General features: G+C 47.1%; 1 protein-coding gene across 1 annotated transcript in view; it reads right to left on the bottom strand.

Annotated features, from left to right (window-relative positions):
- Nucleotides 1–24,139, bottom strand: part of SLC2A9 (solute carrier family 2 member 9) — a 262,289-nt gene that overhangs the window by 87,989 nt on the left and 150,161 nt on the right. The window contains 3 exon segments of the mRNA XM_064286323.1: nucleotides 3,104–3,253; nucleotides 21,984–22,105; nucleotides 22,108–22,170. Of these exon segments, the coding sequence (XP_064142393.1) occupies nucleotides 3,104–3,253; nucleotides 21,984–22,105; nucleotides 22,108–22,170 (335 nt within the window).

The following is a 24,139-nucleotide window of genomic DNA, read 5'->3' as shown; positions in this document are numbered from 1 at the left end:
AAACGCAATGTCAAAACAGTCACAAAGATGGCACAGGACCTGGCAGTGTTTTTTTCTGTTGTTACACATCAGGTCGGCATGAGCTGGAGCCAACTTAATGGCAACTATCAGCAGCAACAACAGATCTTACAAGCAGTATTTATTCGGAGGGGTTAGGAGGCGCACACTTCTCTGCATACACGTTATACTTCAAAAAATTTACTTAAACGATACATTTTAAAGTGGAAAATAGTTATGATGTAAGATTATAAAATGAAAGAAGGATTAACGTTATTACGTAGAATAGGGTTACTACTCTGTGAGAGTAAAGCCTACATTTATTCCTAGAATAAAGACCAGGAGGGAATTTGCCAAACTCCCTTGGGTAGTATGACGGTAGGTGACTTTTTCTTTGTTTCTACTTTTCCAAGTTTTACTAATTTACTCTAATGATGTCATGCTGATTTCTAAAAACAACGAAGGACTAAAAAAAAAAAAAAAAAAAAAGAAGCCAAAATTCTGTACTTTTCCTGTCACTGTTTTCTTTCCAGTCTGACATGCTCTCCTGCTGATGGATGTACAAGTTGAAAGTAAAGACTGGGTGGAATTTTTAACTTGAGACAAGAATTTTATGAAACTTCCAGACTGTGAAACACTGAACTATTTTCCCTCTAATAAAAAGACTGTGGAATGGAAGAGAAAGAAGACCAAGTGTCAGTATTCCTCATCTTTATGACATCAATGTCTACAAAGCGTCTTGTTAGAACACCCCAGTAAGAGCAAGGTGCAAAATAAAGGGCTGTGTTGAAAACAAATCAGAAATGCCATTTGGAAGCCTCTGCCTGTTTGCACCGGCGTCAGTCTTGTCAGTCCAAATCAGTGAGAAAGAGTAAAAATAAATCAGCTACTCCGTCAAGGTCAGAGAATGGTGCTCTCTGATTTTAACTCTTTTCTTTTGATTTGCAAGAGAACCTCAGTGCTTACTGTTTACATATGTGAAGCACAGACCACACACCAACCAGGTAGGAGAGAGAAGAAACGGAAGCTCAGAGAGGTCGAGTGCTTTTCCACTATCACACAGCCAAGAGTGCCAGAGCCAGGATTCAAATCCAGTTTGGTCTCACTACAGAACCTGTGTATTATGGATTGAATTCTGTCCCTCCAAAATGTGTGTCAACTTGGCTAGGCCATGAGTCCCAGTATTGTGTGGTTGTCCTCCACTGTGTGATCTGATGTGATTTTCCTATGCATCCTAAACCCTAACCTCTATGATGTTAATGAGGCAGGATTAGGGCAGTTTTGTTAATGAGGCACGACTCAAACTACAGAATTAGGTTGTATCTTGAGTCAATCTCTTTTGAGATATAAAAGAGAGAAGTAAGCAGAGATGATGGTGATCTCACGTCACCAAGAAAGAAATGTCCTGAGCAGAGTGCATCCTTCGGACCCAGTGTCTCTGCTCTGAGAAGCTCCTAGACTAGGGGAAGATTGTGACAAGGACCTTCCCCCAGAGCTGACAGAGAAAGAAAGCCTTCCTCTGGAGCTGGCACCATGAATTTGGACTTCTAGTCTCCTAAACTGTGAGAGAATAAACTTCTGTTTGTTAAAGCCATCCACTTGTAGCATTTCTGTTATAGCAGCACTAGATGACTAAGACAGTGAATTTTCTACCAGATTTCTGGAGCCTCCCAACATTTTCTCCTCAAACGTTTATTTTCTAAAGTGGAAGTTGTTGAGAAAGAAAGGTGAGCTGTCTGTCTCTCCTTTTTTGAACATTTTTGTTTATTAGTAAAGTCACCCTTTCCATTATTAACCCGAACGTCCTTTCACTTTGCTCTGCTTTGCGAACTCCTGCACGTTTGTGGTGGTGCAATGACAGCTGAGGGTTTCAAATCATCTCTAAAGCCATGGGTGTGGATCTGAGGCTCGTATGAACTCTCCGAGCCAACACCCAGGAATGCTATGGCCCTCTTGTACATTTTGTTATTAGGTACGAGTTCAAAGAAGAGAGCAGTTTATTAAAAGAGAGCCTATAAGGAAGTAAAGTGGGGGCAGTGGTGGCTCAGTGGTAGAACTCTCCCCTTCCATGCAGGAGACCTGGGTTCAACTCCCAGCCAATCACCTCATGTACAGCCACCACCCTTCTGTCAATGGGGACTTGTGTGTTGTTACGATGCTGAACAGGTTTCAGCAGAGCTTCCAGATTAAGACAGACTGGGAAGAAAGACCTGGTGAGCTACTTCTGAAAAATCAGTTAATGACCCTATAGATCACAATGGTCCAATCTACAACAGATCACAGGGATGGCACAGGACTGGGCAGTGTTTCATTCTACGTGCAATGGGGTTGCCATGAGTTGGGAGCCAGCTCAACAGCAGCTAACAACAAGAACAACCTCTTGCCATCTAGTCGATTCTGACACATGGCAACCTCATATGTTACACAGTAGAACTGAGGTCCATAGGATTTTCTTGGCTGTAAACTTTATGGAAACAGATTTCCAAGCTTTCTTTCATTGCACAAATGGGTGAGTGCAAACTGTTTCAACAACAATTAAAAAAAACAAACAAACAACCGTTGCTGTTGTGTTGATTCCGACTCATAGCGACCCTATGGATCAGAGTAGAGTAGAACTGCCCCACACAGGTTCCAAGGCTGTAATCTTTATGGAAACAGATTGGCAACATATTTCTTCTGCGGAGTGGCTGGTGGGTTTGAACCACTGACCTTTGGGTTAGCAGCTGAACTCTTAACCACTGTGCCACCAGGGCTCCATTCAACAAGAATACCCAAAAAACCCAAACCCACTGCCTTCAAGTCGATTCCAACTCATAACAACCCTATAGGACAGAGTAGAACTGCCCCATAGAGTTTCCAAGGAGCACCTGGTGGATTTGAACTACTGTCCCTTGGGTTAGCAGCCATAGCACTTAACCACTACACCACCAGGGTTTCCAACAAGAACAGGGAAGTAAAATACAGGCAAAACTATTCTCTAGCTGGGTAAGATGTCAGTGAGGCATTGCATGATCAGCTCCAAAGATCCAGATGGTTTGGAGTGACTAAAGAGTCTTTAGAGGCATGCCGGTTCTTCACCTGTGGTCCCTGAAGCACTGTTTAACACCCTGTGAATGTTTTCAGAGATAACCCTTAGTTTACTTACAGAGAAGATGGCAGCCAAAGTCTCGATGCCACCTGTGCTCAAGGTGATGTATGGAATCTTTTCCGGTGGGATCCCAGCTGTTCCAAAGATACTGTTGGTGTAGAACCAAATCTATAATGCAGGAAAGAAAAAAAAAGTAGGGTCAGTAGGAGGCATCTATTTCCTAAATGGAACTGATGCACCAGGTGGTCTCTGAGATTCACCACTAAATCCCGAGTCACAGGATGGAGCTGTGCTGGTGTGGCCAAATACTTGTTTTTCCACCTTCTTCATTACTAATGTTGTTGTTGTTGTTAGGTGCCGTCGAGTCAGTTCTGACTCATAGTGACCCTATCCACAACAGAATGAAACACTGCCCAGTCCTGTCCCATTCTCACAATTATTGCCGTGCTTGAGCCCACTGTTGCAGCAACTGTGTTAATCCATCTCAGTAAGGGTCTTCCTTTTTTTCACTGACCCTCTACCAGGAAACCCTGGTGGCATAGTGGCTAAATGCTACAGCTGCTAACCAAAAGGTAGGGAGTTTGAATCTACCAGGCACTCCTTGGAAACTCTATGGGGCTGTTCTACTCTGTTCTATAGGGTCTCTATGAGTCAATCAACTGATGGCAACGAGTTTGATTTTCTGCTTTACCAAGCATGATGTCCTTCTCCAGGGACAGATCCCTCCTGATAACATGTCCAAAGTATGTGAGACGTAGTCTTGCCATCCTTGCTTCCAAGGAGCATCCTGGTTGTACTTCTTCCAAGACAGATTTGTTCATTCTTCTAACGGTCCATAGTATATTCAGTATTCTTCCCCAACACAATTCAAAGGCATCAATTCTTCTTTGGTCTTCCTTATTCATCGTCTAACTTTCATATGCATATAAGGCAATTGAAAACACCATGGCTTGGGTCAGGCCCACCTCAGTCTTCAAGGTGACATCTTTGCTTTTCAACACTTTAAGGAGGTCTTTTGCAGCAGATTTGCCCAATGCAATGCATCTTTTGATTTCTTGACTGCTGCTTCCATAGGTGTTGATTGTGGATCCAAGTAAAATGACATCCTTGACAACCACAGTCTTTCCTCCATTTATCATGATGTTGCTACATCATTACTAAAAAAAAAAAAAAAACCCAAATCCGTTGCCATCAAGTTGATTCTGACTCACAGTGACACTACAGGACAGAGTAGAGCTGCCCTATAGGGTTTCCAAGGAACACCTGATGGATTTGAACTGCCGACCTTTTGGTTAGCAGCCGTAGCTCTTACCCACTACACCACCAGGGCTTCCTCATTACTAACAGACTTCCTATATTACTGGGAGCAACAATGGATGAAAGCTGCAATTTCTCCACACCCTCCTCTTTTGAAGTTAGCTGTGATCAACAGCTCATCTTCAGGGTGGGCTCATGGCAGTTTAAAGCCTTTCGTAATCCTCACCCAAATTCAGTTATTTAAGTAGCCAAGGGTGTCCTAGGCCCCTTTCACCCATCACCTCTGCCCTGCTACCTCCATGTAAAGTGAACCTCTGACGCTTTGGGTTATGCACAGCCTTGGCCCCATGCCACCTGCCCTGCCCTGCTCATGCTCCTGATCCTTCCAGCCTCTGGTCCTTCTCAGAATGTGTGCTCCATGGACTATGCACTCTGGCCTCTCACATAGTTCTCAGAGCATCTTCCTGGCTCTTCACACCAACCCCCTTTCCCCTGTTCCAATTCTTCCTGTAGTGTCACCACCTTAACGTCACCACCTTAAAAAAAAAAAAAAAACCATAAAACCAAACCCATTGCTGTTGAGTCGATTCTGACTCATAGCGACCCTGTAGCACAGGGTAGAACTGCCCCATAGAGTTTCCAAGGAGTGCCTGTTTGATTCGAACTGCCAACCTTTTGGTTAGCAGCTGTAGCTCTTAACCACTATGCCACCAGGGTTTCCTGGGCATCCTTGGAAGGTTTAAATTGTAGTGAAGAGAGTCATCATTCATAAAACTATATGTTCATTGAGGGACAGATATACATAAATGCATTTATGCATTGGTAGGAAGAACTCAGCCCTCAGACCATGCCCCAGCACAGGTCCCCCAGGGGAAATCCTTTCTGGGCTGGCCCTGACCCAGGGGGAGGGCAGGACATCACATAGATGGCCAGTCTTCTATCGCTTAGATATATGAAGCCATTTTCTTTTCCCTACATTAAAGAGTAGGAAGGTGCTATGGATTGAATTGTGTTCCCCCAAAATCTAATCTAATGCAGTGCAATCTAACATAATGTAATTAATTAGTTGAGTTCATGCCAGTGTAGGATGGATCCAAAGCCTAATCACTTCTGACTTATATAAAGAGTGGCATAGACCCAGAGGCACTCACAGAGACAAAAACAGGGGAAGACCCAGATGCCATGTGAAGATCGTCTACAATCAAACATCCCCGGGGCTAATGACAATGAAGAAATTGACATGGTCGAGATGCTGATTTGGACTTTCAGCCTCCAGAACTGTGAGAAAATAAATTTCTATTCCCTTAAAGCCACCCACTTGTGGTATATGTATTACAACAACACTTGTTAGGTGTTGTCGAGTTGATTCCCACTCATAGCGACCCTATGTACAACAGAACAAAATGCTGCCTGGTTTTGCACCATCCTCACAATTATTGTTATGCTTGAGCCCTTTGTTGCAGCCACTGGGTCAGTCCATCTCATTAAGGGTCTTCCTCTTTTTCCCTAACCCTCTACTTTACCAAGCATGATGTCCTTCTCCAGGGACTGATCCCTCCTCACAACATGTCCAAAGTATGTGAGACCATAGTCTCACCATCCTTGCTTCTAAGGAGCATTCTAGTTGTATGTCTTTCAACACAGATTTGTTCGTTCTTTCTGCAGTTCATGGTATATTCCATATCTTTCACCAATACCACAATTCAAAGGCGTCAGTTCTTCTTCGGTCTTCCTTATTCATCGTCCAGGCTTCACATGTATATGAGGCCATTGAAAACACCATGGCTTGGGTCAGGTGCACCTTAGTCTTCAAGGTGACGTCTTCGCTTTTTGACACTTTAAAGGTAACTAAAACACAAGGTGACTGTCTTTACCTTTGCTTCTCTTCCCAGTGAGGTTTATTTGAGTGAGCAGTTTGAGCACGAAAAACCAGGAAGCACCCCAGGGATTTGGGATGTGTCTTGCAGTGGCCTCTCCCATAGGTCGTGTTTTGTGTTGAGCACATCACGATCCAATTAAGCTGGTTCAGGTTGCCCAGCAGCCTCCTCTCACCGGGGTGGGGCGGGGCGGGGGTGAGATGGTGAAGTCGGGGGAGCAGCACTTCTGGAGGTCTGCAAACCAGGATTCCAACCCCAACGCTGCCTCTTATTAACGGTGTATTCTTGGGTACGTGATTCAACGTCTCCAAAAGACAGAAATGATAACAACAATGAAGCAAAGCATCTAGGTCAGTGGTTTTTATACAGTTGGTACATAACAAAGGGCAGTTATCATTCTGGAAGATTCCATCTCTCCATTCAGATGGGATTGCTCCTGGGTTAAGAAAATCATCCAAAATTACAATGCGATGGGGAGGAATGCACGTGTCTGTCAGCTTCTCAGTCCAGCCTCTTCCTTGATTGATGGATATTTGAGGAACTTAGCAGTGGATGTGTTTGTGTGCTTGTGTTTTGAAAGGGGGGTTGGACAGAGGGAAAGGACTTGGGCCTTCTTAAATTTCTGCCTCTAATATCCTAAAACTTTCATTTTTGACTCATGACATAGCATTTTACAGACAAAACAAAGCATTGGTTATTGTTTTTGCCCTTGTAATGGATTGAACTGCCCTCCCCCCGCCACCAAAAAAAATACACGTTGAAATTTCTGTACCTTTAAATCAGATTCTGTTTGGAAGTAGGGGTTTTGTTGCATTAACGAGGTCAGAGTAGGGTAGATCCAAAACCTAATCACTTCTGAGTTATCAACAGGAGAATAGACACACACAGGGGAGGATGCCATGTGAAGACAGACACAGCAGATGCCTCTACAAGTCCAGGAATGCCAAGGATCGCCACAGCTACTAGAAGCTGAAATGGACAGAGAAGCACCCCCTAGAGCCACACTTTTAATTCAGACTTCTAGCCTCTTGAACTGCAAAAATAAATTTGTCTTTTAAAGCCACCTACTTGTAGTATTTGTGTTACAGCAGCACTTAGGTAACTAAGACAACCCTCTCAACAGCTTGGTGAAAGTGGCACTGTTATGGATTGAATTGTGTCCCCCCAAAACCCATGCTGTAAATCCTAGCCCCTATGCCTGTGGTTATAATTCCATTTGGGAATGGATTTTCTTTGTTATGTTAATAAGGCAGTATTAGTGTAGGCTTTGTCTTAAATCAATTTCTTTTGAGTTATAAAAAAAGCAGCTTAAGCAAGGAAGCTGAGATGGGGGAAGATAGAAGCTGTGCCACACGAAGATCACCAAGGAGCCAAGGAACAGAAGCTGAAAAGAGACGAGGACCTTGCACCAGAGCTGGCACAGAGAGAAAGCCTTCCCCTGGAGCTGTCACCCTGAATTCAGATTTCTAGCGTTCTACCATGGGTGGCCAGAAAACGAACAAATCTGTCTTGGAAGAAGCACAGCCAGAATGCTCCTTAGAAGCAAGAATGGCGAGACTACGTCTCACATCCTTTGGACGTGTTGTCAGGAAGGACCAGTCTCTGGAGAAGGACATGATGCTGCTGCTCCTCCCACCGCACACGCCTTGCTGGGTGTTCGAGCCCAGTTTTTCGGGTTCCAGATTCCTCTTCTATCCCTTTGTCCCCTACCACTCCATCTACTCATGGTCCTGATCGAAATCGGCCTTCATTTGAGAGATGTGTACTAGCTTTATCTCTCTGGCTAAACTGCAGGCTGCTTGAGAGCAAGAAAACCTCTGATTTCCCTTTGCCCTGAACAAGGCGATGTTGACATAGTTGCTGTGTTGTTAGGTACATCAAGTCAGCTCCGACTCACGGCAACCTTGAGTACAACAGATGGGAAACTTGCCCTGTCTTGTGTCATCCTCACAATCGTTAGTATGGTTGAGTCCATTGTTGACATAGAGTATGGCCTTAATAAATGCTTCCTGAATGTGGTCGGCAGAACAATGGCCCCCAAAGATGTCATAATCCCCAGAACCGGTGACTGTGTTACTTTACATGGCAAAAGGCACTTTGCAGATATAGTTAAGGATCTTGAGATGGGGGGATTATCCTGGGTTATCCGAGCGGGCCCAGTGCAATCAAAACAAACCAAAAAAACCACCATTGTGTCAAGTCGATTTTGACTCACAGCAACCCTACAGGACAGAGTAGAACCACTCCATAGAGTTTCCAAGGAGCACCTGGTGGATTCGAACTGCAGACCTTTCTGTTAGCAGCTGTAGCTCTTAATCACTGTGCCACCGGGGTTTCCGACAAGGGTCCTTATTAAAAAAAAGGGGGAGGCAGGAAGGTCAAAGTCAGAAAAGGAGATGTGTGTTTGGAAGCAGAAGTCAGAAGGGGGGGGAGGGAAGGGAAAGAAAGATTTGAGGGTGCTTTATACTGCTGGCTTTGAAGACAGAGAAAGGGGCCACCATGTGGCCTCTAGAAGCTAGAAAAGTCAAGGAGACTGATTCTCTCCTACAGCCTCCATAAGGAACACAGCCCCACCGGCACCTGGATTTTAGGACTTCTGACCTCCAGAACTGTAACATAATAAATTTGTGTTGTGAGCCCTGGTGGAATGGTGGTTAAGCACTTGGCTGCTAACCAAAAGGTCAGTGGTTCGAACTCACCGGTTGCTCGGTGGGAGAAAACACTTGGCTGTCTGCTCCCGTAAAGATTCCCCATTGTAGCTAAGTCGAATCTGACTCATAGTGACTCATGGTGTAGAAATCCTATGGGGCAGTTCTACTCGGGCCTATAGGCTCACTGTGAGTCAGAATTGGCCAATGGCACATAATAACAATAACAACAACAATAGCAACAACAACAACAAAAGAGTGTGGTGATTTGTTACAACAGCAATAGGAAACTGATACACTGGAAAAAGACATAATTAATATATATCTATATAACTGGTTTCAGTGGAGCTTCCAGACTAAGATGGACTAGAAAGAAAGGCCTGGTGATCTACTTCTGAAATCAGCCAAAGAAAGCCATACGGATTACAATGGTCCGTTCTCAACTACTAATGAAAATGGCGCAGGAGTGGGCAGCATATGGTTCTGTTGTGCGTGGAGTCACCATGAGTTGGGGGCCAACTCAACAGGAGCTAACAACAGCAACATTTCTCTCTCTCTCTCCACACACACACACGCACACACACGTATATGTGTAGGATATGTGCTCGTATGGAACATATGTGTGTGTATATATATATATATAAAATTAAGTGTGCACATGTGGACATTCAAACAAAACAAGGGGATACAGCATGGTTTAAAATCAGGAATGGTGTGCATCTGTGTTGCATTCTTTCACCATACCTAATTCAATCTGTATGCTGAGCAAAAAAACCAAGAAGGTGAACTAAACGAAGAAGAACGAGGCATCAGGATTGGTGGGAGACTCATTAACAACTTTCATTATGTAGATGACACAACTTTGCTTGCTGAAAGTGAAGAGGACTTGAAGCACTTACTGATGAAGATCAAAGACCACAGCCTTCAGTAGGAATTGCACCTCAACGTAAAGAAAACACAAATCCTCACAACTGGACCAATAAACAACATCATGGTAAAAGGAGAAAAGATTGAAGTTGTCAAGGATTACATTTTACTTGGATCCACAGCCAACGCCCAGGTAAGCAAAAAAAAAAAAAAAAAATTTTTTTTTTTTTTTTTTTGTAAGCAGCAGTCGAGAAATCAAACGACATATTGCACTGGGCAAATCTGCTGCAAAAGGCCTCTTCAAAGTGTTGAAAAGCAAAGATGTCACCTTGAGAACTAAAGTGAGCCTGACCCAAGCCATGATGTTTTCAATTGCCTCATATGCATGTGAAAGATGGACAACGAATAAGGAAGACCGAAGAGGAAGAATTGGTGCCTTTGAATTGTGGTGTTGGCAAAGAATATTGAATATACCATGGACTGTCAGAAGAAGTAACAAATCTTTCTTGGATGAAGTAAAGCCACAATGCTCCTCAGAAGAGAGGATGGCAAGGCTTCATCTCATGTACTTTGGAAATGTTATCAGGAGGGATCAGTCCCTGGAGGAGGACATCCTGCTTGGTAAAGCAGAGGGTCAGTGAAAGAGAGGAAGGCTCTCAGTGAGATGGACTGACACAGTGGCCACAACAGTGGGCCCAAGAATAACAATGACTGTAAGGATGGTGCAGGATCAGGCAGTGTTTCTTTCTGTTGTACACAGGGTCACCATGGGTCAGAACCGAGTGGACGGCACCTAACAACAATCATGTATATATATATCACGTCCGTGTTTGTACGTGAGAGAGAGACAGAGAGAGAGAAGACAGCATACACAGAGGCGGTCTACACAAACAAATGGTGATGCACAGAATGTAGCCGAGGCATAGAAGACACAGGGGACCTTGCTCATTTATTAAACCCCATGTTCCTGGAACACTGTCCACACTTTACCTGCTCTTGGCAGGGGCTTCCGCTCCATTCGTTACATGTTCCCACTTGGGCAGCAGAAGTTAGAGAATAGGCTTCTCTGTCTGTCCATTGGAGGAGGAGCCACTCATAGGTGGGTACTTTTGGAGGAAGGAACCGCGTGTGCCCAGCTGAGTTCCCGGGCTCCCTGTGTACCTGCCCCACAGGAAGCTTGCACCCCACTTGCTCTTCATGCAAGGAGGAGCCTGCCCTGTGGGGGAGGCCAGCTGCTTCCCTCTTCCTATGACTGTGCTGGTGCCTTAGATCTGGGGGGTGCAGAATTCATTGCTACGTCTGAAGTCACCTTCTAATTCGGCTTCACTTGGGATAGACTGATCTTCGTCTGCCTGATTCCCATGAGTCTCTGTCCCACTCGTTCTGAGTTTTGGAGGGGTGGAAAAGGGCTTGTTTACTGTGCTGCCCAAACCCACCACTACATGACCGAATTTCATCCTCTCCACAACCCTGTGAGGGAAATATCACTGTCCCGATTTAACAGATGAAGAAACTGAGGCTCAGCCAGGTACGAGATCACACAGCTCTGAGTGAGAGCTGGGATTCAAGCCCAGGTTGTTCTGACCCACTCATCTGCTGCCCCCTCTGCTGAGAGGGTTTGAGGTGGTGTAGGTTCTGGGGGCAGGTGATTCAGCCATAGAGGCCCAGACGCATCATGGGAAAGGATAACTAGGCCTGCTGCAAATAAAAGCAACATCTCCACCGAGGCTTTGTGCTGCCTAACACAGCCTGAGAGCCCAAACTCGAGACCTCGGCCAAAATGCTTCCTCAAAAGCCCTCAGCAAATGTCATCCCTCATCTTCTCACCCTGACAGTGAAGGTGAAGGAATGAGACCTGATCTCCACCTCTCCTGGGGGGAACCAGCTGAGGCCCCGGCTGGAGCTGTGAGCCTCATCTTTCCGCACAGCATCTTCAGATGTAACTGACCTTCCCCAGGGCTAGCTGGGCTGGTGATCAGCCCTCGGACGTGGATGAATTCCAGGTAAGGGCAACTTAAAACCTAAATTCCCCTGATTGTGACCTGAAATAACAGAACCCACCAGGCACTGGGCAAGTTGTTTTATGGGCAAAGCAGGTGGGCTTGCTCCCTTTCATGGGTGAAGACACTGGGGGCTGGGAGGGAGGGCACTCATCCTAGACGCACAGCTGGTCAGGAGTGTAGGCAGATTGGGGGTCCGATGTCTGCCTCCCAGGCTGGACCCTAACTGCCAGGCTGCTCCCATGCTGCTCCTAACCATGATGGCAGTGGTGTCTCCTGTCTGCCTCCTGACCTGAGGTGCCTTGGACCCTGAGGTTGAGTGGGGTTGTTATGGATTGCATCATGTCCCCTAAACCAAGTGTTGAAGTCCTGGCCCCTGTACCTGTGGATGTGACCTGTTTTGAAGTAGGATTTTCTTTTGTTATGTTAATGAGGCACACCAGAGTAGGGTGGGTCCTAAACCTAATCACTTCTGAGTTATAAAAAGAGCAGATTAGACACAGAGAGACACATATGGGGGAAGAGCAAGGCAGATGACAGAGACAGATGCAGGAACGCCATGGATTGCTGGAAGCTACTAGAAGCTGAAATAGACAAGGAAGACTCTCCCCCTAGAGCCACACCCTGAATTCAGACTTCAAGCCTCCTGAACTGTGAGAAAATAAATTTCTGTTCTTTAAAGACACTCATGTATTTTTTTGCTATAGCAGCCCTAGGTAACTAAGACAGTGATGGAGATTCTGGGTTCTATAGCTGGAAAGATGGGAGGCTGTGAGCTGCACAGAATAGGTGCGGCTCCCAGCAATGGCTACAGTGGTCTCTTGGACTCGGTCTCAACCTCTCTCACCTCTCTTAACTGACTGTGAGAAGTAGTTCCCTTTCCTACTCCCCATTCTCTTTTCTCAAAAAAAATCCAGAAAAACACAAAGAACTCAAATTCGAAGTGAGCAGAGAATTCTAGTTTCTAGAAGCTTCTCTAGTAGTTGTTGGTTCATCCAATCTCGCCCTCATCTCATAGACAAAATATAACCTTACACTAACCTAGCCCTTAACCAAAGGGTGTCACATTTCTTGTCCCCTTTGAGTCATGTACCAATTTTACATCTGTGTGACTGAGGCTCAGAGGGGTTAAGTGTTTCACTCAGGGTGACAGCTAGGAAGTCAGAGGGTGTGGGCTGGAACCTAGCCCATTTTGGTCCCAGGGTGGCTTTTCCACCAAGAAGATAGCTAAGATTATTGAGAACTCCCTTTGGCTGGCACTCTGCTGACAGCGTTATGTGTATCCTTTCATCTACCTTCACAATCATCATTCAGGGTGTCATGGATTGAATTGTGTCCCCCCCAAAAATGTGTGCATCAACTTGGTTAGGCCATAATTCCCAGTATTGTGTGGTTGTCCTCCATTTTGTGATTGTAATTTTATATTGAGAGGATTAGGGTGGGATTGTACCTGATACAGTGTAAACGGAGTTTCCCTGGGGTTGGGCCTGCCCCACATTTTCTCTCTCAAGAGATAAAAGGAAAAAGAAGCAAACAGAGAGTTGGGGACCTCATACCGCCAAGAAAGCAGCACCAGGAGTGGAGCACGTCCTTTGGACACGGGGTCCCTGCACCTGAGAAGCTCCTCGACCAGGGCGAGCCTTCCTCCGGAGCCCACAGAGAGAGAGAGCCTTTCCCTGGAGCCGACACCCTGAATGTGGACTTGTAACCTACTAGACTGTGAGGAAATAAATTTCTCTTTGTTAAAGTCATCCACTTGTGGTATTTCTGTTATGGCAGCACTAGATGACTAAGACACAAGGTATGAGTACCTTATATGATGGGGGCATTGGTGATTCAGTGGCAGAATTCTCGCCTTCTATGCTGGAGACCTGGGTTCAATTCCTGGCCAATGCACCACACGTGTAGTCACCACCTGTCCTTCAGTGGAGGCTTGTGTGTTGCTGTGATGCTAGAAGCGAAGCCACTGGTGTTTCAAATACCAGCAGGGTGACCCATGGTGAACAGATTTCAGTGGACCTTCCAGACTGAGACAGACTAGAAAGAAAGGCCCGGTGACCTACTTCCAAAAATCAGCCAATGAATGCTCTATGGATCACAATGGTACCATCCACAACTGATCTTGGGGATGGTACAGGACTGAGTAGCGTTTCGTTCTGCTGTGCACGGAGTCACCATGAGTTGAAGGCCAACTTGACAGCAACTAACAACAACAACAACACTTTACATCTGGTGGGAGTGGATTACTCAGGAAGCACAGTTTACAGTAAGCCAGGATGCACTGGCTTAATTGTGTTTACTTACTAATCTGTAGTGCATAATTTCACCTGTTTTTCACCATGTCATACCTTGCTTACTGGGTAATCCGTCCCCGCATCTGGGGAAATGGAGGCACAGAGAAGTTTCTGTAACTTGTCCAAGGTCACATAACTAGCAAGTCTGACGATGGGCGAACACAGGCATTGACTCCAGGACTCGTGCTGTTGGCCACCACACGTGGGCAGCCACCCCGAGGATCTCTGTTTAGCTTCTCTCCACCCAGGAGGGCATAGTAGATTCTTTCAGTGAGATGGTCTCAGTTATTAGAGTAACAGGACATTTAATTCTTCTAGTTTGAGTTACGAAGTGATTTGGGAAAAAGCTTTTCACAACAAAAACTATAGATGATGCTTCCAAAGTTGTGACTTTGTGCAAAGCATGATGTGGGCTCCAGAATTCCTAATGATGTTTTGACAAATGAGATTCACCTTAATGTCCAGCTAGTTGGGAAAGGGGGAAGGTATCATGTTTTCCTATAAATATAACCTGTTTCCGTCTAGTGGATTCCTACCCACAGCGACCCTATAGGGCAGAGTAGAACTGTCCTATAAGTTTTCCAAGGCTGTAATCTTTATGCAAGCAGACTGCCACATCTTTCTCTCTTGGAGTGGCTGGTGAGTTCAAACCACCAACCTTTCGGTTAGCAGCCAAGCACTTAACCACTGGACCACCAGGGCTCCTTGCTAGAGTTTTCTTGTCTCTGTCCCTTGCTTCCCCACTCCCTCTCTTCCTCCTGCCTTCCTTCCATTCAGTTGTTTATTGAGGGATGGGGATGTCTAGGTGTGGGGGCAGTGGTGGTTCAGTGGTGTTCTTGCCTCCCATGTAGAAGACCCAGGTTAGATTTCTGGCCAGTGCACCTCATATGCAGCCACCACCCATCTATCAATGGAAGCTTTCATGTCGCTATGATGCTGAACAAGCAGAGCTTCTAGACTAAGAATTCCCCAACCAATCATGGGGAGGGTGCAGGACTGACTGGGCAAGGTTTGGTTCCATTGTGCAGGACTGGGCATGGTTTGGTTCCATTGTGCATAGGGTCGCCATGAACTGGGATGGCCACTATGGCAGCTAACAGCACCAACAGGAAGCCCAGGTGCTCTGGCAGGCACTGGGATCACAGTGGACGACACCACACATATCCTCACCCTCACAGACCTTCTAGTGTAGCAGGGAGGGGAGGCATTATGCAGCAATCAGACAAGTAAGGGATTAGAGGAACATGCTATCCACCTGGGAACTGTAAGATTGAGCACCCAACAAGTGGACAAGCACAGGCAGCAGGAAAACCCCCTCAGCACCCAGGACAGCTGCCAAAGGCCCATAGGGGTCATCCACAGCACCCTCTCCAAGCCTCTTAACTCTTGTTTCACATTTATCTCTAACAAGCTTGGGTGTCTTGTCTCCCAGCTAAGACTGCACATCAGAAGTAGTGAATTTGGAAATTGTGTGGCACTGAGGGAGAAGAAAACAGTGCTACAAAGAAAGAATCTTGCTGATCACAGCAGAGAGAGGGATCTAACGGAAGCTGAGCAGTTACCATCTGCAAGTCACCATTCATAACCTCCGATAATCCCCATGGTGAGCATGCAAACTGAGGGTTATCATCCCCATTTTTTATCACGGGGAATGGAGACCCAGGGAAGTTAGTAGGATGGGCTTCCTCTGTTCAAGAAGGAAGGAATCCAGAAGGAAGGAAGGGCAACCCAAGGCAGGTAAGAGTACCATTATAATCTTCAGCATTCCAGAAGAGTCATGAAGGTTCCAGAAGATTAAGGCTTCCCTGTATTGGGTTTTCGAGCCCTGGTGGTGCAGTGGTTAAGAGCTCAGCTGCTAACCAAGAGGTCGGCAGTTTGAATCTACCAGTAGCTCCTTGGAAACACTATGGGGAAGTTCTACTCTGTCCTATAGGTTCGCTATGAGTTGGAATCCACTCGATGGCAATGGGTTTGGTTTTTGGTTTCACAATTAGTACTGGAACAATTCTCAACCCCAATACTTTATAGAAACAGCACTCTCCCTTTCTCTCCCCTCCCTCACCCCCTTAGTTTTTCCTGACTCCTGCTCCTTTGCTTCCTTAAATATTTAAGTGCCTACCATGTGTCTTCCCATGAAGCACTGGTGGTGTGGTGGTAGAATTCTCACCTTCCAGAGGGGAGACCTGGGTTTGATTCCCAGGCAGGGCACCTCCTGGACAGTCACCACCCATCTACCAGCGGAGGCTTGCACGTTGCTATGATGCTGAGCAAGTTTCAGCAGGGCTTCCTAGGTGTACTAGGAAGAAAGGCCTGGCAATCTACTTCCAAAAATCAGTCAGTAAAAACCGTGTGGATCACAAGGGCCTGATCGGCAAGCAATCATGGAGATGGCGCAGGACTGGGCAGCATTTTGTTCTGCTGTGCTTGGGGTTGTTATGAGTCGGAGCTGACAGAACGGCAGTAACAGCAACATCTAGGTGCTCGGGACACATGGACTATGCAATGTGGCCCCCACCCTCGAGGATGGGGACTCTAATAACTACAGTTGGGGTGGTGTTAGCCGCAGAGTGGGCATACAGCCATGGTGGCCTTCCCAGGGAAGGGGGCGGGGTCTTGCAATGAGGAGTCTTCTCCCAGCTGGTGAGAGGCTGAGAACTCAAACAAAAGTCTCCTGTCAGGCAAAGGAGGAACTGCTCAGGAGGAAGGAGCTGCATAAAATAAGTAATTTTAAGCAACAGGTCTAATTTTAGAGCAGGGAATTTGAAAGCTATTGTGAGAAAAAACGACTGTGAGAGGGAGGAAAAAACCCACCTGAACCTGCGAAGGAACTCAAAAAATAACTAAACGTTGTTAAAGTCAACTTTCCCTTGATTTCTAAGGTCTGTGAAAGCCATTCATCTACTCTTTAGCAAAATTGTACCAAAATGCACTGAGCAGTATGTAATGTTTGAGTAACACAGTGGTTCTCAGCCAGGTGGGATTTTGCCCTTGGGGATGTTTGACAGGTTCTGGAGACGTTTTGGTTGTCACAACTGGGGCCGAAGTGGCGGGGAAGGAGAGTACTGCCATCATCTACTGGGTAAGTCTAAGCCCGTTGCCGTGGACAATTCTGACTTATGGTGACCCCATGTGGCCAGGGATGCTGCTAAACATCCTACAACACACAGGACAGCCCCTACCACAAAGAACGTTGAGGTTCAAAAGATAACTAGTGCAGGGGCTAAGAAACCCTGGGGTAGTACAAGATACCTGGGATTTAGAGACGGATCAACCAAACCTGAGTACTGGAGCTGGTGAGTTTGACAGCACAGACACCACCCCCTGTGACCTTGGCCAAGACATTGGTCCTCTGCGAGCTACAGTTTCTTCATCTAGACAATGGGGACAGTACCACCCATCCTTGCTGATAACAGCGGGGATTGTTGTTATCGTTTGTTGTATTAAGTCGATTCTAACTCATGGGAACCCCATGTGTGCGGAGCAGAACTGCTCCATAGGGCTTTCAAACGCTGTGACCTTTCAGAAGCAGATCACCAGGCCTGTCTTCTGAGGGGCCTCTCAGTGGGTTTGAACTGAAAACGTTCTGGCTAGTAGTTGAGCACTTAACCTTTTGTGCTACCCAGGGACCTTATAACAGGGGTGAGAGGAATAGGGTAGAGGGGCTGAGGGGTAGATTTAATAAAAGCTGAGCAGTTACCATCTTTGAGACACATTGCATACATAATCCCAATAGAACTCATGCAAACTGAGTTTAGCAGAGGAAACAGAGGCCCAGGGAAGATAGTAGGATCAGCTTCCTCTGTTCAAGAAGGAAAGAATCCAAAAGGGAGGAAGGGCAATTCCAGGCAGATAAGCCCTCTTTGACCATTCTAGTAGATTCCAACCCTTTGCGTTACAGAGTAGAACTGCTCCGTAGGGTTTTCTTGGCTGTAATCTTAACATTGACAAGGAACTGCCAGAAATTCAAGCTGGATTCAGAAGAGGACGTGGAATGAGGGATATCATCGCTGATGTCAGATGGATCTCGGTGTGCACTGGAGTTGTAGCCGTTCTCCATTCTTACTCAATCTGTATGCTGAGCAAATAATCCCAGAAGCTGGACTGTATGAAGAAGAATACAGATACAGCAACAGGATTGCAGGAAGGCTCATTATAACCTTCGATATGCAGATGACACAACCTTGCTTGCGGAAAGTGAAGAGGACTTGAAGCGCTCACTGATGAAAATCAAAGACTATAGCTTTCGGTATGGATTACACCTCAACATAAAGAAAAAAAAAATCCTCACAACCAGACCAATGAGCAACATCATGGTAAATGGAGAAAAGATTGAAGTTATCAAGGATTTCATTTTACTTGGGCCCACAATCAATGCCCATGGAACCAGCAGTCAAGAAATCAAACGACTCATTGCATTGGGCAAATCTGCTGCAAAGGACCTCTTTAAAGTGTTAAAAAGCAAAGATGTCACCTTGAGGACTAAGGTGCGCCTGACTCAAGCCATGGTATTTTCAATCACCTTATATGCATTTGAGAGCTGGACAATGAATAAGGAAGATCTAAGAAAAATTGATGCATTTGAATTATGGTGTTGGCAAAGAATATTGAATATGCCAGATGAATGAACAAGTCTGTCTTGGAAGAAAAATACAGCCAGAATGTTCCTTAGAAGTGAGGCTTCATCTCACGTGCTTGGTAATCAGGAGGGATCAGTCCCTGGAGAAGGACATCATGCTTGGTAAAGTAGAGGGTCACTGAAAAAGAGGAAGACCCTCAATGAGACGGATTGACACAGTTGCTGTAACAATGGGCTCAAACATAGCAACAATCATGAGGACGGCACAGGACCTGGCAGTATTTCCTTCTGTTGTGCATAGGGTCACTGTAAGTTGGAACCGACTGGACGGCACCTAACAACAACCACCATAACAGTCTTAATGGAAGCAGATTACCAGGCCTTTCCTTCCCGACGCCTCTGGGTAGATTCCAACCACCAACCTCTAGGTTAGTAGCTGAGCGCAAAACATTTGCACCAGCCATGTCCGGTTTTAGCAGGTAAGAGTAGCGCCATAGTCCTGGACTGTTTGGGGCTGGAATAAGGTGAAGAATGGGAGGTTTCTGGTAGTTTTTAAAACTATCTCAGACTAGGAACCATATTCCTGAAAATAACTTTGTTAAAACTAAGGGGACACAGCAAATTTTAAAGTTTTTTCTTTTAAGTAGTTTACACAGCTCTTCTCCTCGGTCTCATGAATTTGAATTTCATGGCAGAGAGGCAGCAGGTCCCGCCTTGCTGCCAACCAGCCATGTGGCCCTTTGCGTGTAAAACAGAAGACATAGGACCTGTCCTAGTGACTGCCTATGGGTGATCGGGGGACAAAGCCTGAATGACACACACGGGGAGGCTCTGAGGGGGCCTCAGGAACCCCTTGCTTAATGATTAAGCACCTAGACTTTGGGGCCAGACCGTTGTTAGCTGCCATCGAGTTGGCCCCAACTCAGGGCAACCCCACATACAATGGAATGAAACACTGACCTGTCCTGCACCATCCCCATGATCGGTTGAGGATCCGACCCTTGTGTTCCATAGGGTTTTCATCAGCTGATTTTGGAAGCAGATTGCCAGGCCTTTCCCCTTTCTACCATCACCAGTTATGTGACCTTGGGCAAGTCTCTCAGTGTCTCTGTTCTGTCATGAGGGCTGCTGGGGGGACAGCTCCAGGCTCCTGCCAAGTGCTATGAAAGTGTGAGCTTTATCATCATCTCAGGTGAGCAGATGGGGGCTGGGTGAGGGAGAGTGATGAGCCAGGTTTTTGCTGCCGGTTCATGGTCACTCTGAGACCAGAAGCCAGCCCTGCTGACTCTTGGCCCACAGTGACTTTGCTCAGTGTCCTGTAAAGCATGCTGACTTAACATAAAGATGAAGAGTCAATGCCACGGGAGGTCAGAGTTCTCCCAAGCTGAGACCGTGGCACGGCTGGCTTTGAGCGGAGGACGTGGTTTTACTGCACCAGCTACTTAGGCATCAGGGCTTATGGACGCACCTCACAGAATTCATAAAGGTATATGAAGTATGCAAATCGGAAAACTGTGTCCCCACGGAGGAGAGAGCTCTGTTTAGAACGTCATGGCTCTCAACCTAAATGGCTGGTTAAATCCAGACTCCCCGGGCGATGTTTAAGACTCCAAGCACGAGCTTTAAGACGCAGACACATCCCCCGTGTCATCCTAGAATGAGGAGGGCAGCTTCAAGGCCGGCTAGTAAAAGCCTCGGTCTTGTCGAGAGGCGGTGCCCAAGGTCACCCCTGCTATTGACCCAGAAGCCTCCTTGTCCTTCTGACTAGACTGAGGATGAATGAAAAACCAAGTAAGTGGCAAAACGACCTCACTTCACCCCAGTGTTTCTGAAAATGGAGTAGAAATGAGGTGATTGTAACTTCCAATGCTTTCTCTCTCCAGAAAGGAACTCCTCACTTTCACTTCCCCTCCCCTCCAAAAGCCCACTGCCTTGAGTCGCCTCACCTCTCCCTGGACACCTCCAGACATCCTCCCTGCCCAGGCATATAAACACGGAGCTGTTTTATCTGCGGCTGACTGGTCAGGAGTCCCTGGCAGCCTCCCCTTCCCTCTTCCCTCTGGGCTCAGCTGCCTTCTGCTGAGCTACCGGTGCCACTTAGCGGGAGTGTGGACATTTCAGTGCAACAATCTCCCCTGCAGCAACCCTGCCAAGTGGCTGGCCAGTCTGTTTGCACACCTTCATAGACGGGGACCTCACTCCCTCTGGGCAATCTACTCCATTTGGCAGTAGCAGCAATAGCAATAAGGATTCAGAGTCTGGCCCCTGTCCATGGAGCCTACCTTCTGGAGCCTTCAGGAGAGAAAGGGTGACCGCCTCTATCAGAAGATTCAGGGAACCTCATGGACAGACCTTGTCCTCAGGCCTCCTTGCCCACGTCGGCTCAGCCCCCCAGGAAGCTTTTTATTTAAGACCTTGAGGTTTTCTCAGGCCTGAGTCATGAGCTGAGACCAGCCTGGCCAAGTGTACATTTACTAAAATCATCTTCATGTCTCTCTCTTTGTTGTTGTTAACTGAGTTGGTCCCCAACTCATGGGGACCCCATGCACAATGGAACGAAACACTGCCTGGTCCTGTGTCCTCCCCATGATCTGTTGGAGATCAGGCTGTTGTGATGCATAGGGTTTTCATGGGCTGACTTTTGGAAGTAGATTGCCAGGCCTTTCTTCCTAGTCTGTCTTAGTCTGGCAGCTCTGCTGAAACCTGTTCAGCATTGCAGCAACACTCAAGCCTTCGCTGCCAGATGGGTGGTGGTCGCACATGAAGTGCACTGGCCGGGAATCCAACCCAGGTCTCCCGCATGGAAGGTGAGAATTCTACCACTGGACCATCACTGCCCCCACTGTCTCTCACTTATGACTTCCCAATACCCATTTTATTGAGAAATATGACTTGCAAGTATTTCTAGGGATTGTTGTTGTTGGTTGCTGATGTCAAGTTGATTCAGACTCATGGCAACCCCACGTGTATAGAATAGGGTTTTCAAGGCCGTGACCTTCTGGAAGCAGATTGCCAGACCTGTCGTCCAAGGTGCCTCTGGGTGGGTTTGAACCACCAATCTTTCAGCCAGCAGTCCAGTACTTAACCATTTGCTCCAAACGACTATAATGGTAAGCAGCATTTTGTAAGGGATAACTGTGCAAGACGCTGCGATGAACGCTTTATGGGGATGACTTCTTTAGGTATTGTTACATCCCATTTTACAGATGAGGACACTGAGGGTCAGAAATGGTACGTGGTTGTCCAGTGGCACAGAGCTTGTGGAGATGGCGGGCTGGGACTTAGATGGACACGCAGGGCTCAAGCCTGAACCATTCACCCTATAGCCTCCCTGGTTCCCCCGTTTGTGGGGGCGCCCTGGTGGGATCCCAGCCCTCACCGCATTGAGGCCGCAGAGCTGGTAGCAGGCCATGGTGACGATCACAGTGAGGACTTGGCAGCGGACAAAGGGGCTCCTCAGTAGCTCCAGGATGGAGGCCAGGCGGACGTTCCTCTGCACCAGCTCTCCGCCAGCACCGCCACCACTTCTCGCGAAACGTGCTCTTTGCCCAGGAACGTCTGGAAGGCTGCAAACGGGACAAGACGGACACTCAGCAGGAATTTGGACATTTGCCATGTCTAACACTGGGCCTGCAGGGGCAGGTCCACCACATGGACAGTCATACCGCTTGTCAGGGGACAGAGTTGGCAGGGGCCCTGGAAACTGTGATGTCCAAAGCCCTTGCTTTACAATCAGGAAAACAGAGGCCCAGAGAGAGGCAATGACTTTCCCAAGGTCTCCCAGCTGGCTAGGAGAGGGGCCAGGTTGGGACCGGCTTGCCTGACAGCCATCACAGGGAGCAGAACACGCCCAGAGTTTGGACATGCAGAGAACTGAGTTCAAGCCCAGTCCCTACCGCTGGGCAGTGGTGGCTTAGGTTCACTTTCTGTAATCAACCCTCCCTCAAACTCTTGTTGTAATGATTGGATGAGATCATACATTTAAACCTGAGCTTGGCACACAGGAGATACCTTTCTGATGAATATTTACACATATATGTGTGTGTGTGTATATATATACACACACACACACACACACATAAAAACCTAGGGTTTCCAAGGAGCACCTGGTGGATTCGAGCTGCCAACGTTTTGGTTAGAGCCATAGCTCTTAACCACTACGACACTAGGGTTTCCATAAACATACATACATACATATATGTGTGTGGGTGTGTATGTGAATATACCACTGGTCCTCTTTCTTTAGAGAACCCTGACTAAGACACGCCTCTGGTGTGCCTGGCCTCGCATGTGGTCACCCTCATTGGAAGTGTCCAGACCATCACTCAGCTAAGATTCCCGGGAGTCAGTTCTGTCCTTGGAAGGAGGATTGAACTAATGGCCCTAAGGTCCCTTCCACATGGCCTCTGAGATACAGAAACCCTGGGTGGAAACCTCTCATGTCGGGGTGCCCAGGATTCTAATGTCACCCCAGTGACTTAGGGCTTTTCTGGGGGAGCCTTGCAAACTCCCTGCCCTGGAGAACCTGTCATTTTTTACCAGACCCTTAACTGTGTACACCTCCACGGATGCATGCCCGGAGGTGGGCTGACTGACGAGACCCCTCAGATCATAATAATCTAATCACAGGAGACACTTCTAGAAGGTGCATTTACATACTCAGTGCTCTCACTTTCATCCTTCTCCAGGGGAAGGTGGCCATCCTGACGGCTCCGGCGGACAGTCCATCCCAGGCCCAGCAGGCATCATCCTTGAAAGCACTGCTCCGCGCCATGGGGTGTGTGAAATTGCCCTTCTTAAGCAGCAAGGAAAGCTATTAAACTTGCTCCAGGTTGTCCAGGAAGCAAGCACATGAAGGCGCTGGGCTGTTATTTCCAGCAGTGCACCGGAAATGGCTTCAGAAAGTCTCTTTTGTGAGTTATGATTTAATGCTTCTCCCAGCATTTATTAAGGGTAAGTGGGAAAAGTACCTGAATCATGTACTTCTGCATCACGCACTGTGTGGATGTGGGTGTGGGTGTGGGTGTGGGTGTGGGTGGGTGGGTGGGGGTGGCGGTGGGGGTGTGGGGGTGGGGGTGGGTGGGTGTGGGGTGGGTGGGTGGGGTGTGGGTGGGTGTGGGTGTGGGTGGGTGTGGGTGGGGGTGGGTGTGGGTGGGGGTGGGGGGTGTGGGGGTGGGTGGGGGTGGGGGTGGGTTTGGGTGGGTGTGGGTGTGGGTATGTGTTATGTGTGCCCATCAAGTGGATTCTGACTCAGCGACCCTCTAGGACAGAATAGAACTGCCCCCAAAGGGTTTCCAAGGCTGCAATCTTTACAGAAGCAGACTGCCACATCTTTCTCCTGAAGAGGAGCAATGGGTTCAAACCACTGCCCTTTCGGTTAGCGGCCAAACTTGTAACCGTTGCACCACCACGGCCCCTTCATCCTGCACTAAACCCTAGTATTTCTAACATTCCTTAAAGTTCTAAATGCAACATTCAAGTGATAAAGTAATCCTAGAATTCTGGGGCAGGAAAACATTTCGCTTTCCTCCCTCA

This window comes from Loxodonta africana, chromosome 5 (assembly GCF_030014295.1).
Source record: "Loxodonta africana isolate mLoxAfr1 chromosome 5, mLoxAfr1.hap2, whole genome shotgun sequence".
NCBI lineage: Eukaryota > Metazoa > Chordata > Mammalia > Proboscidea > Elephantidae > Loxodonta > Loxodonta africana.
This window is presented reverse-complemented; position numbering and strand designations above follow the sequence as displayed.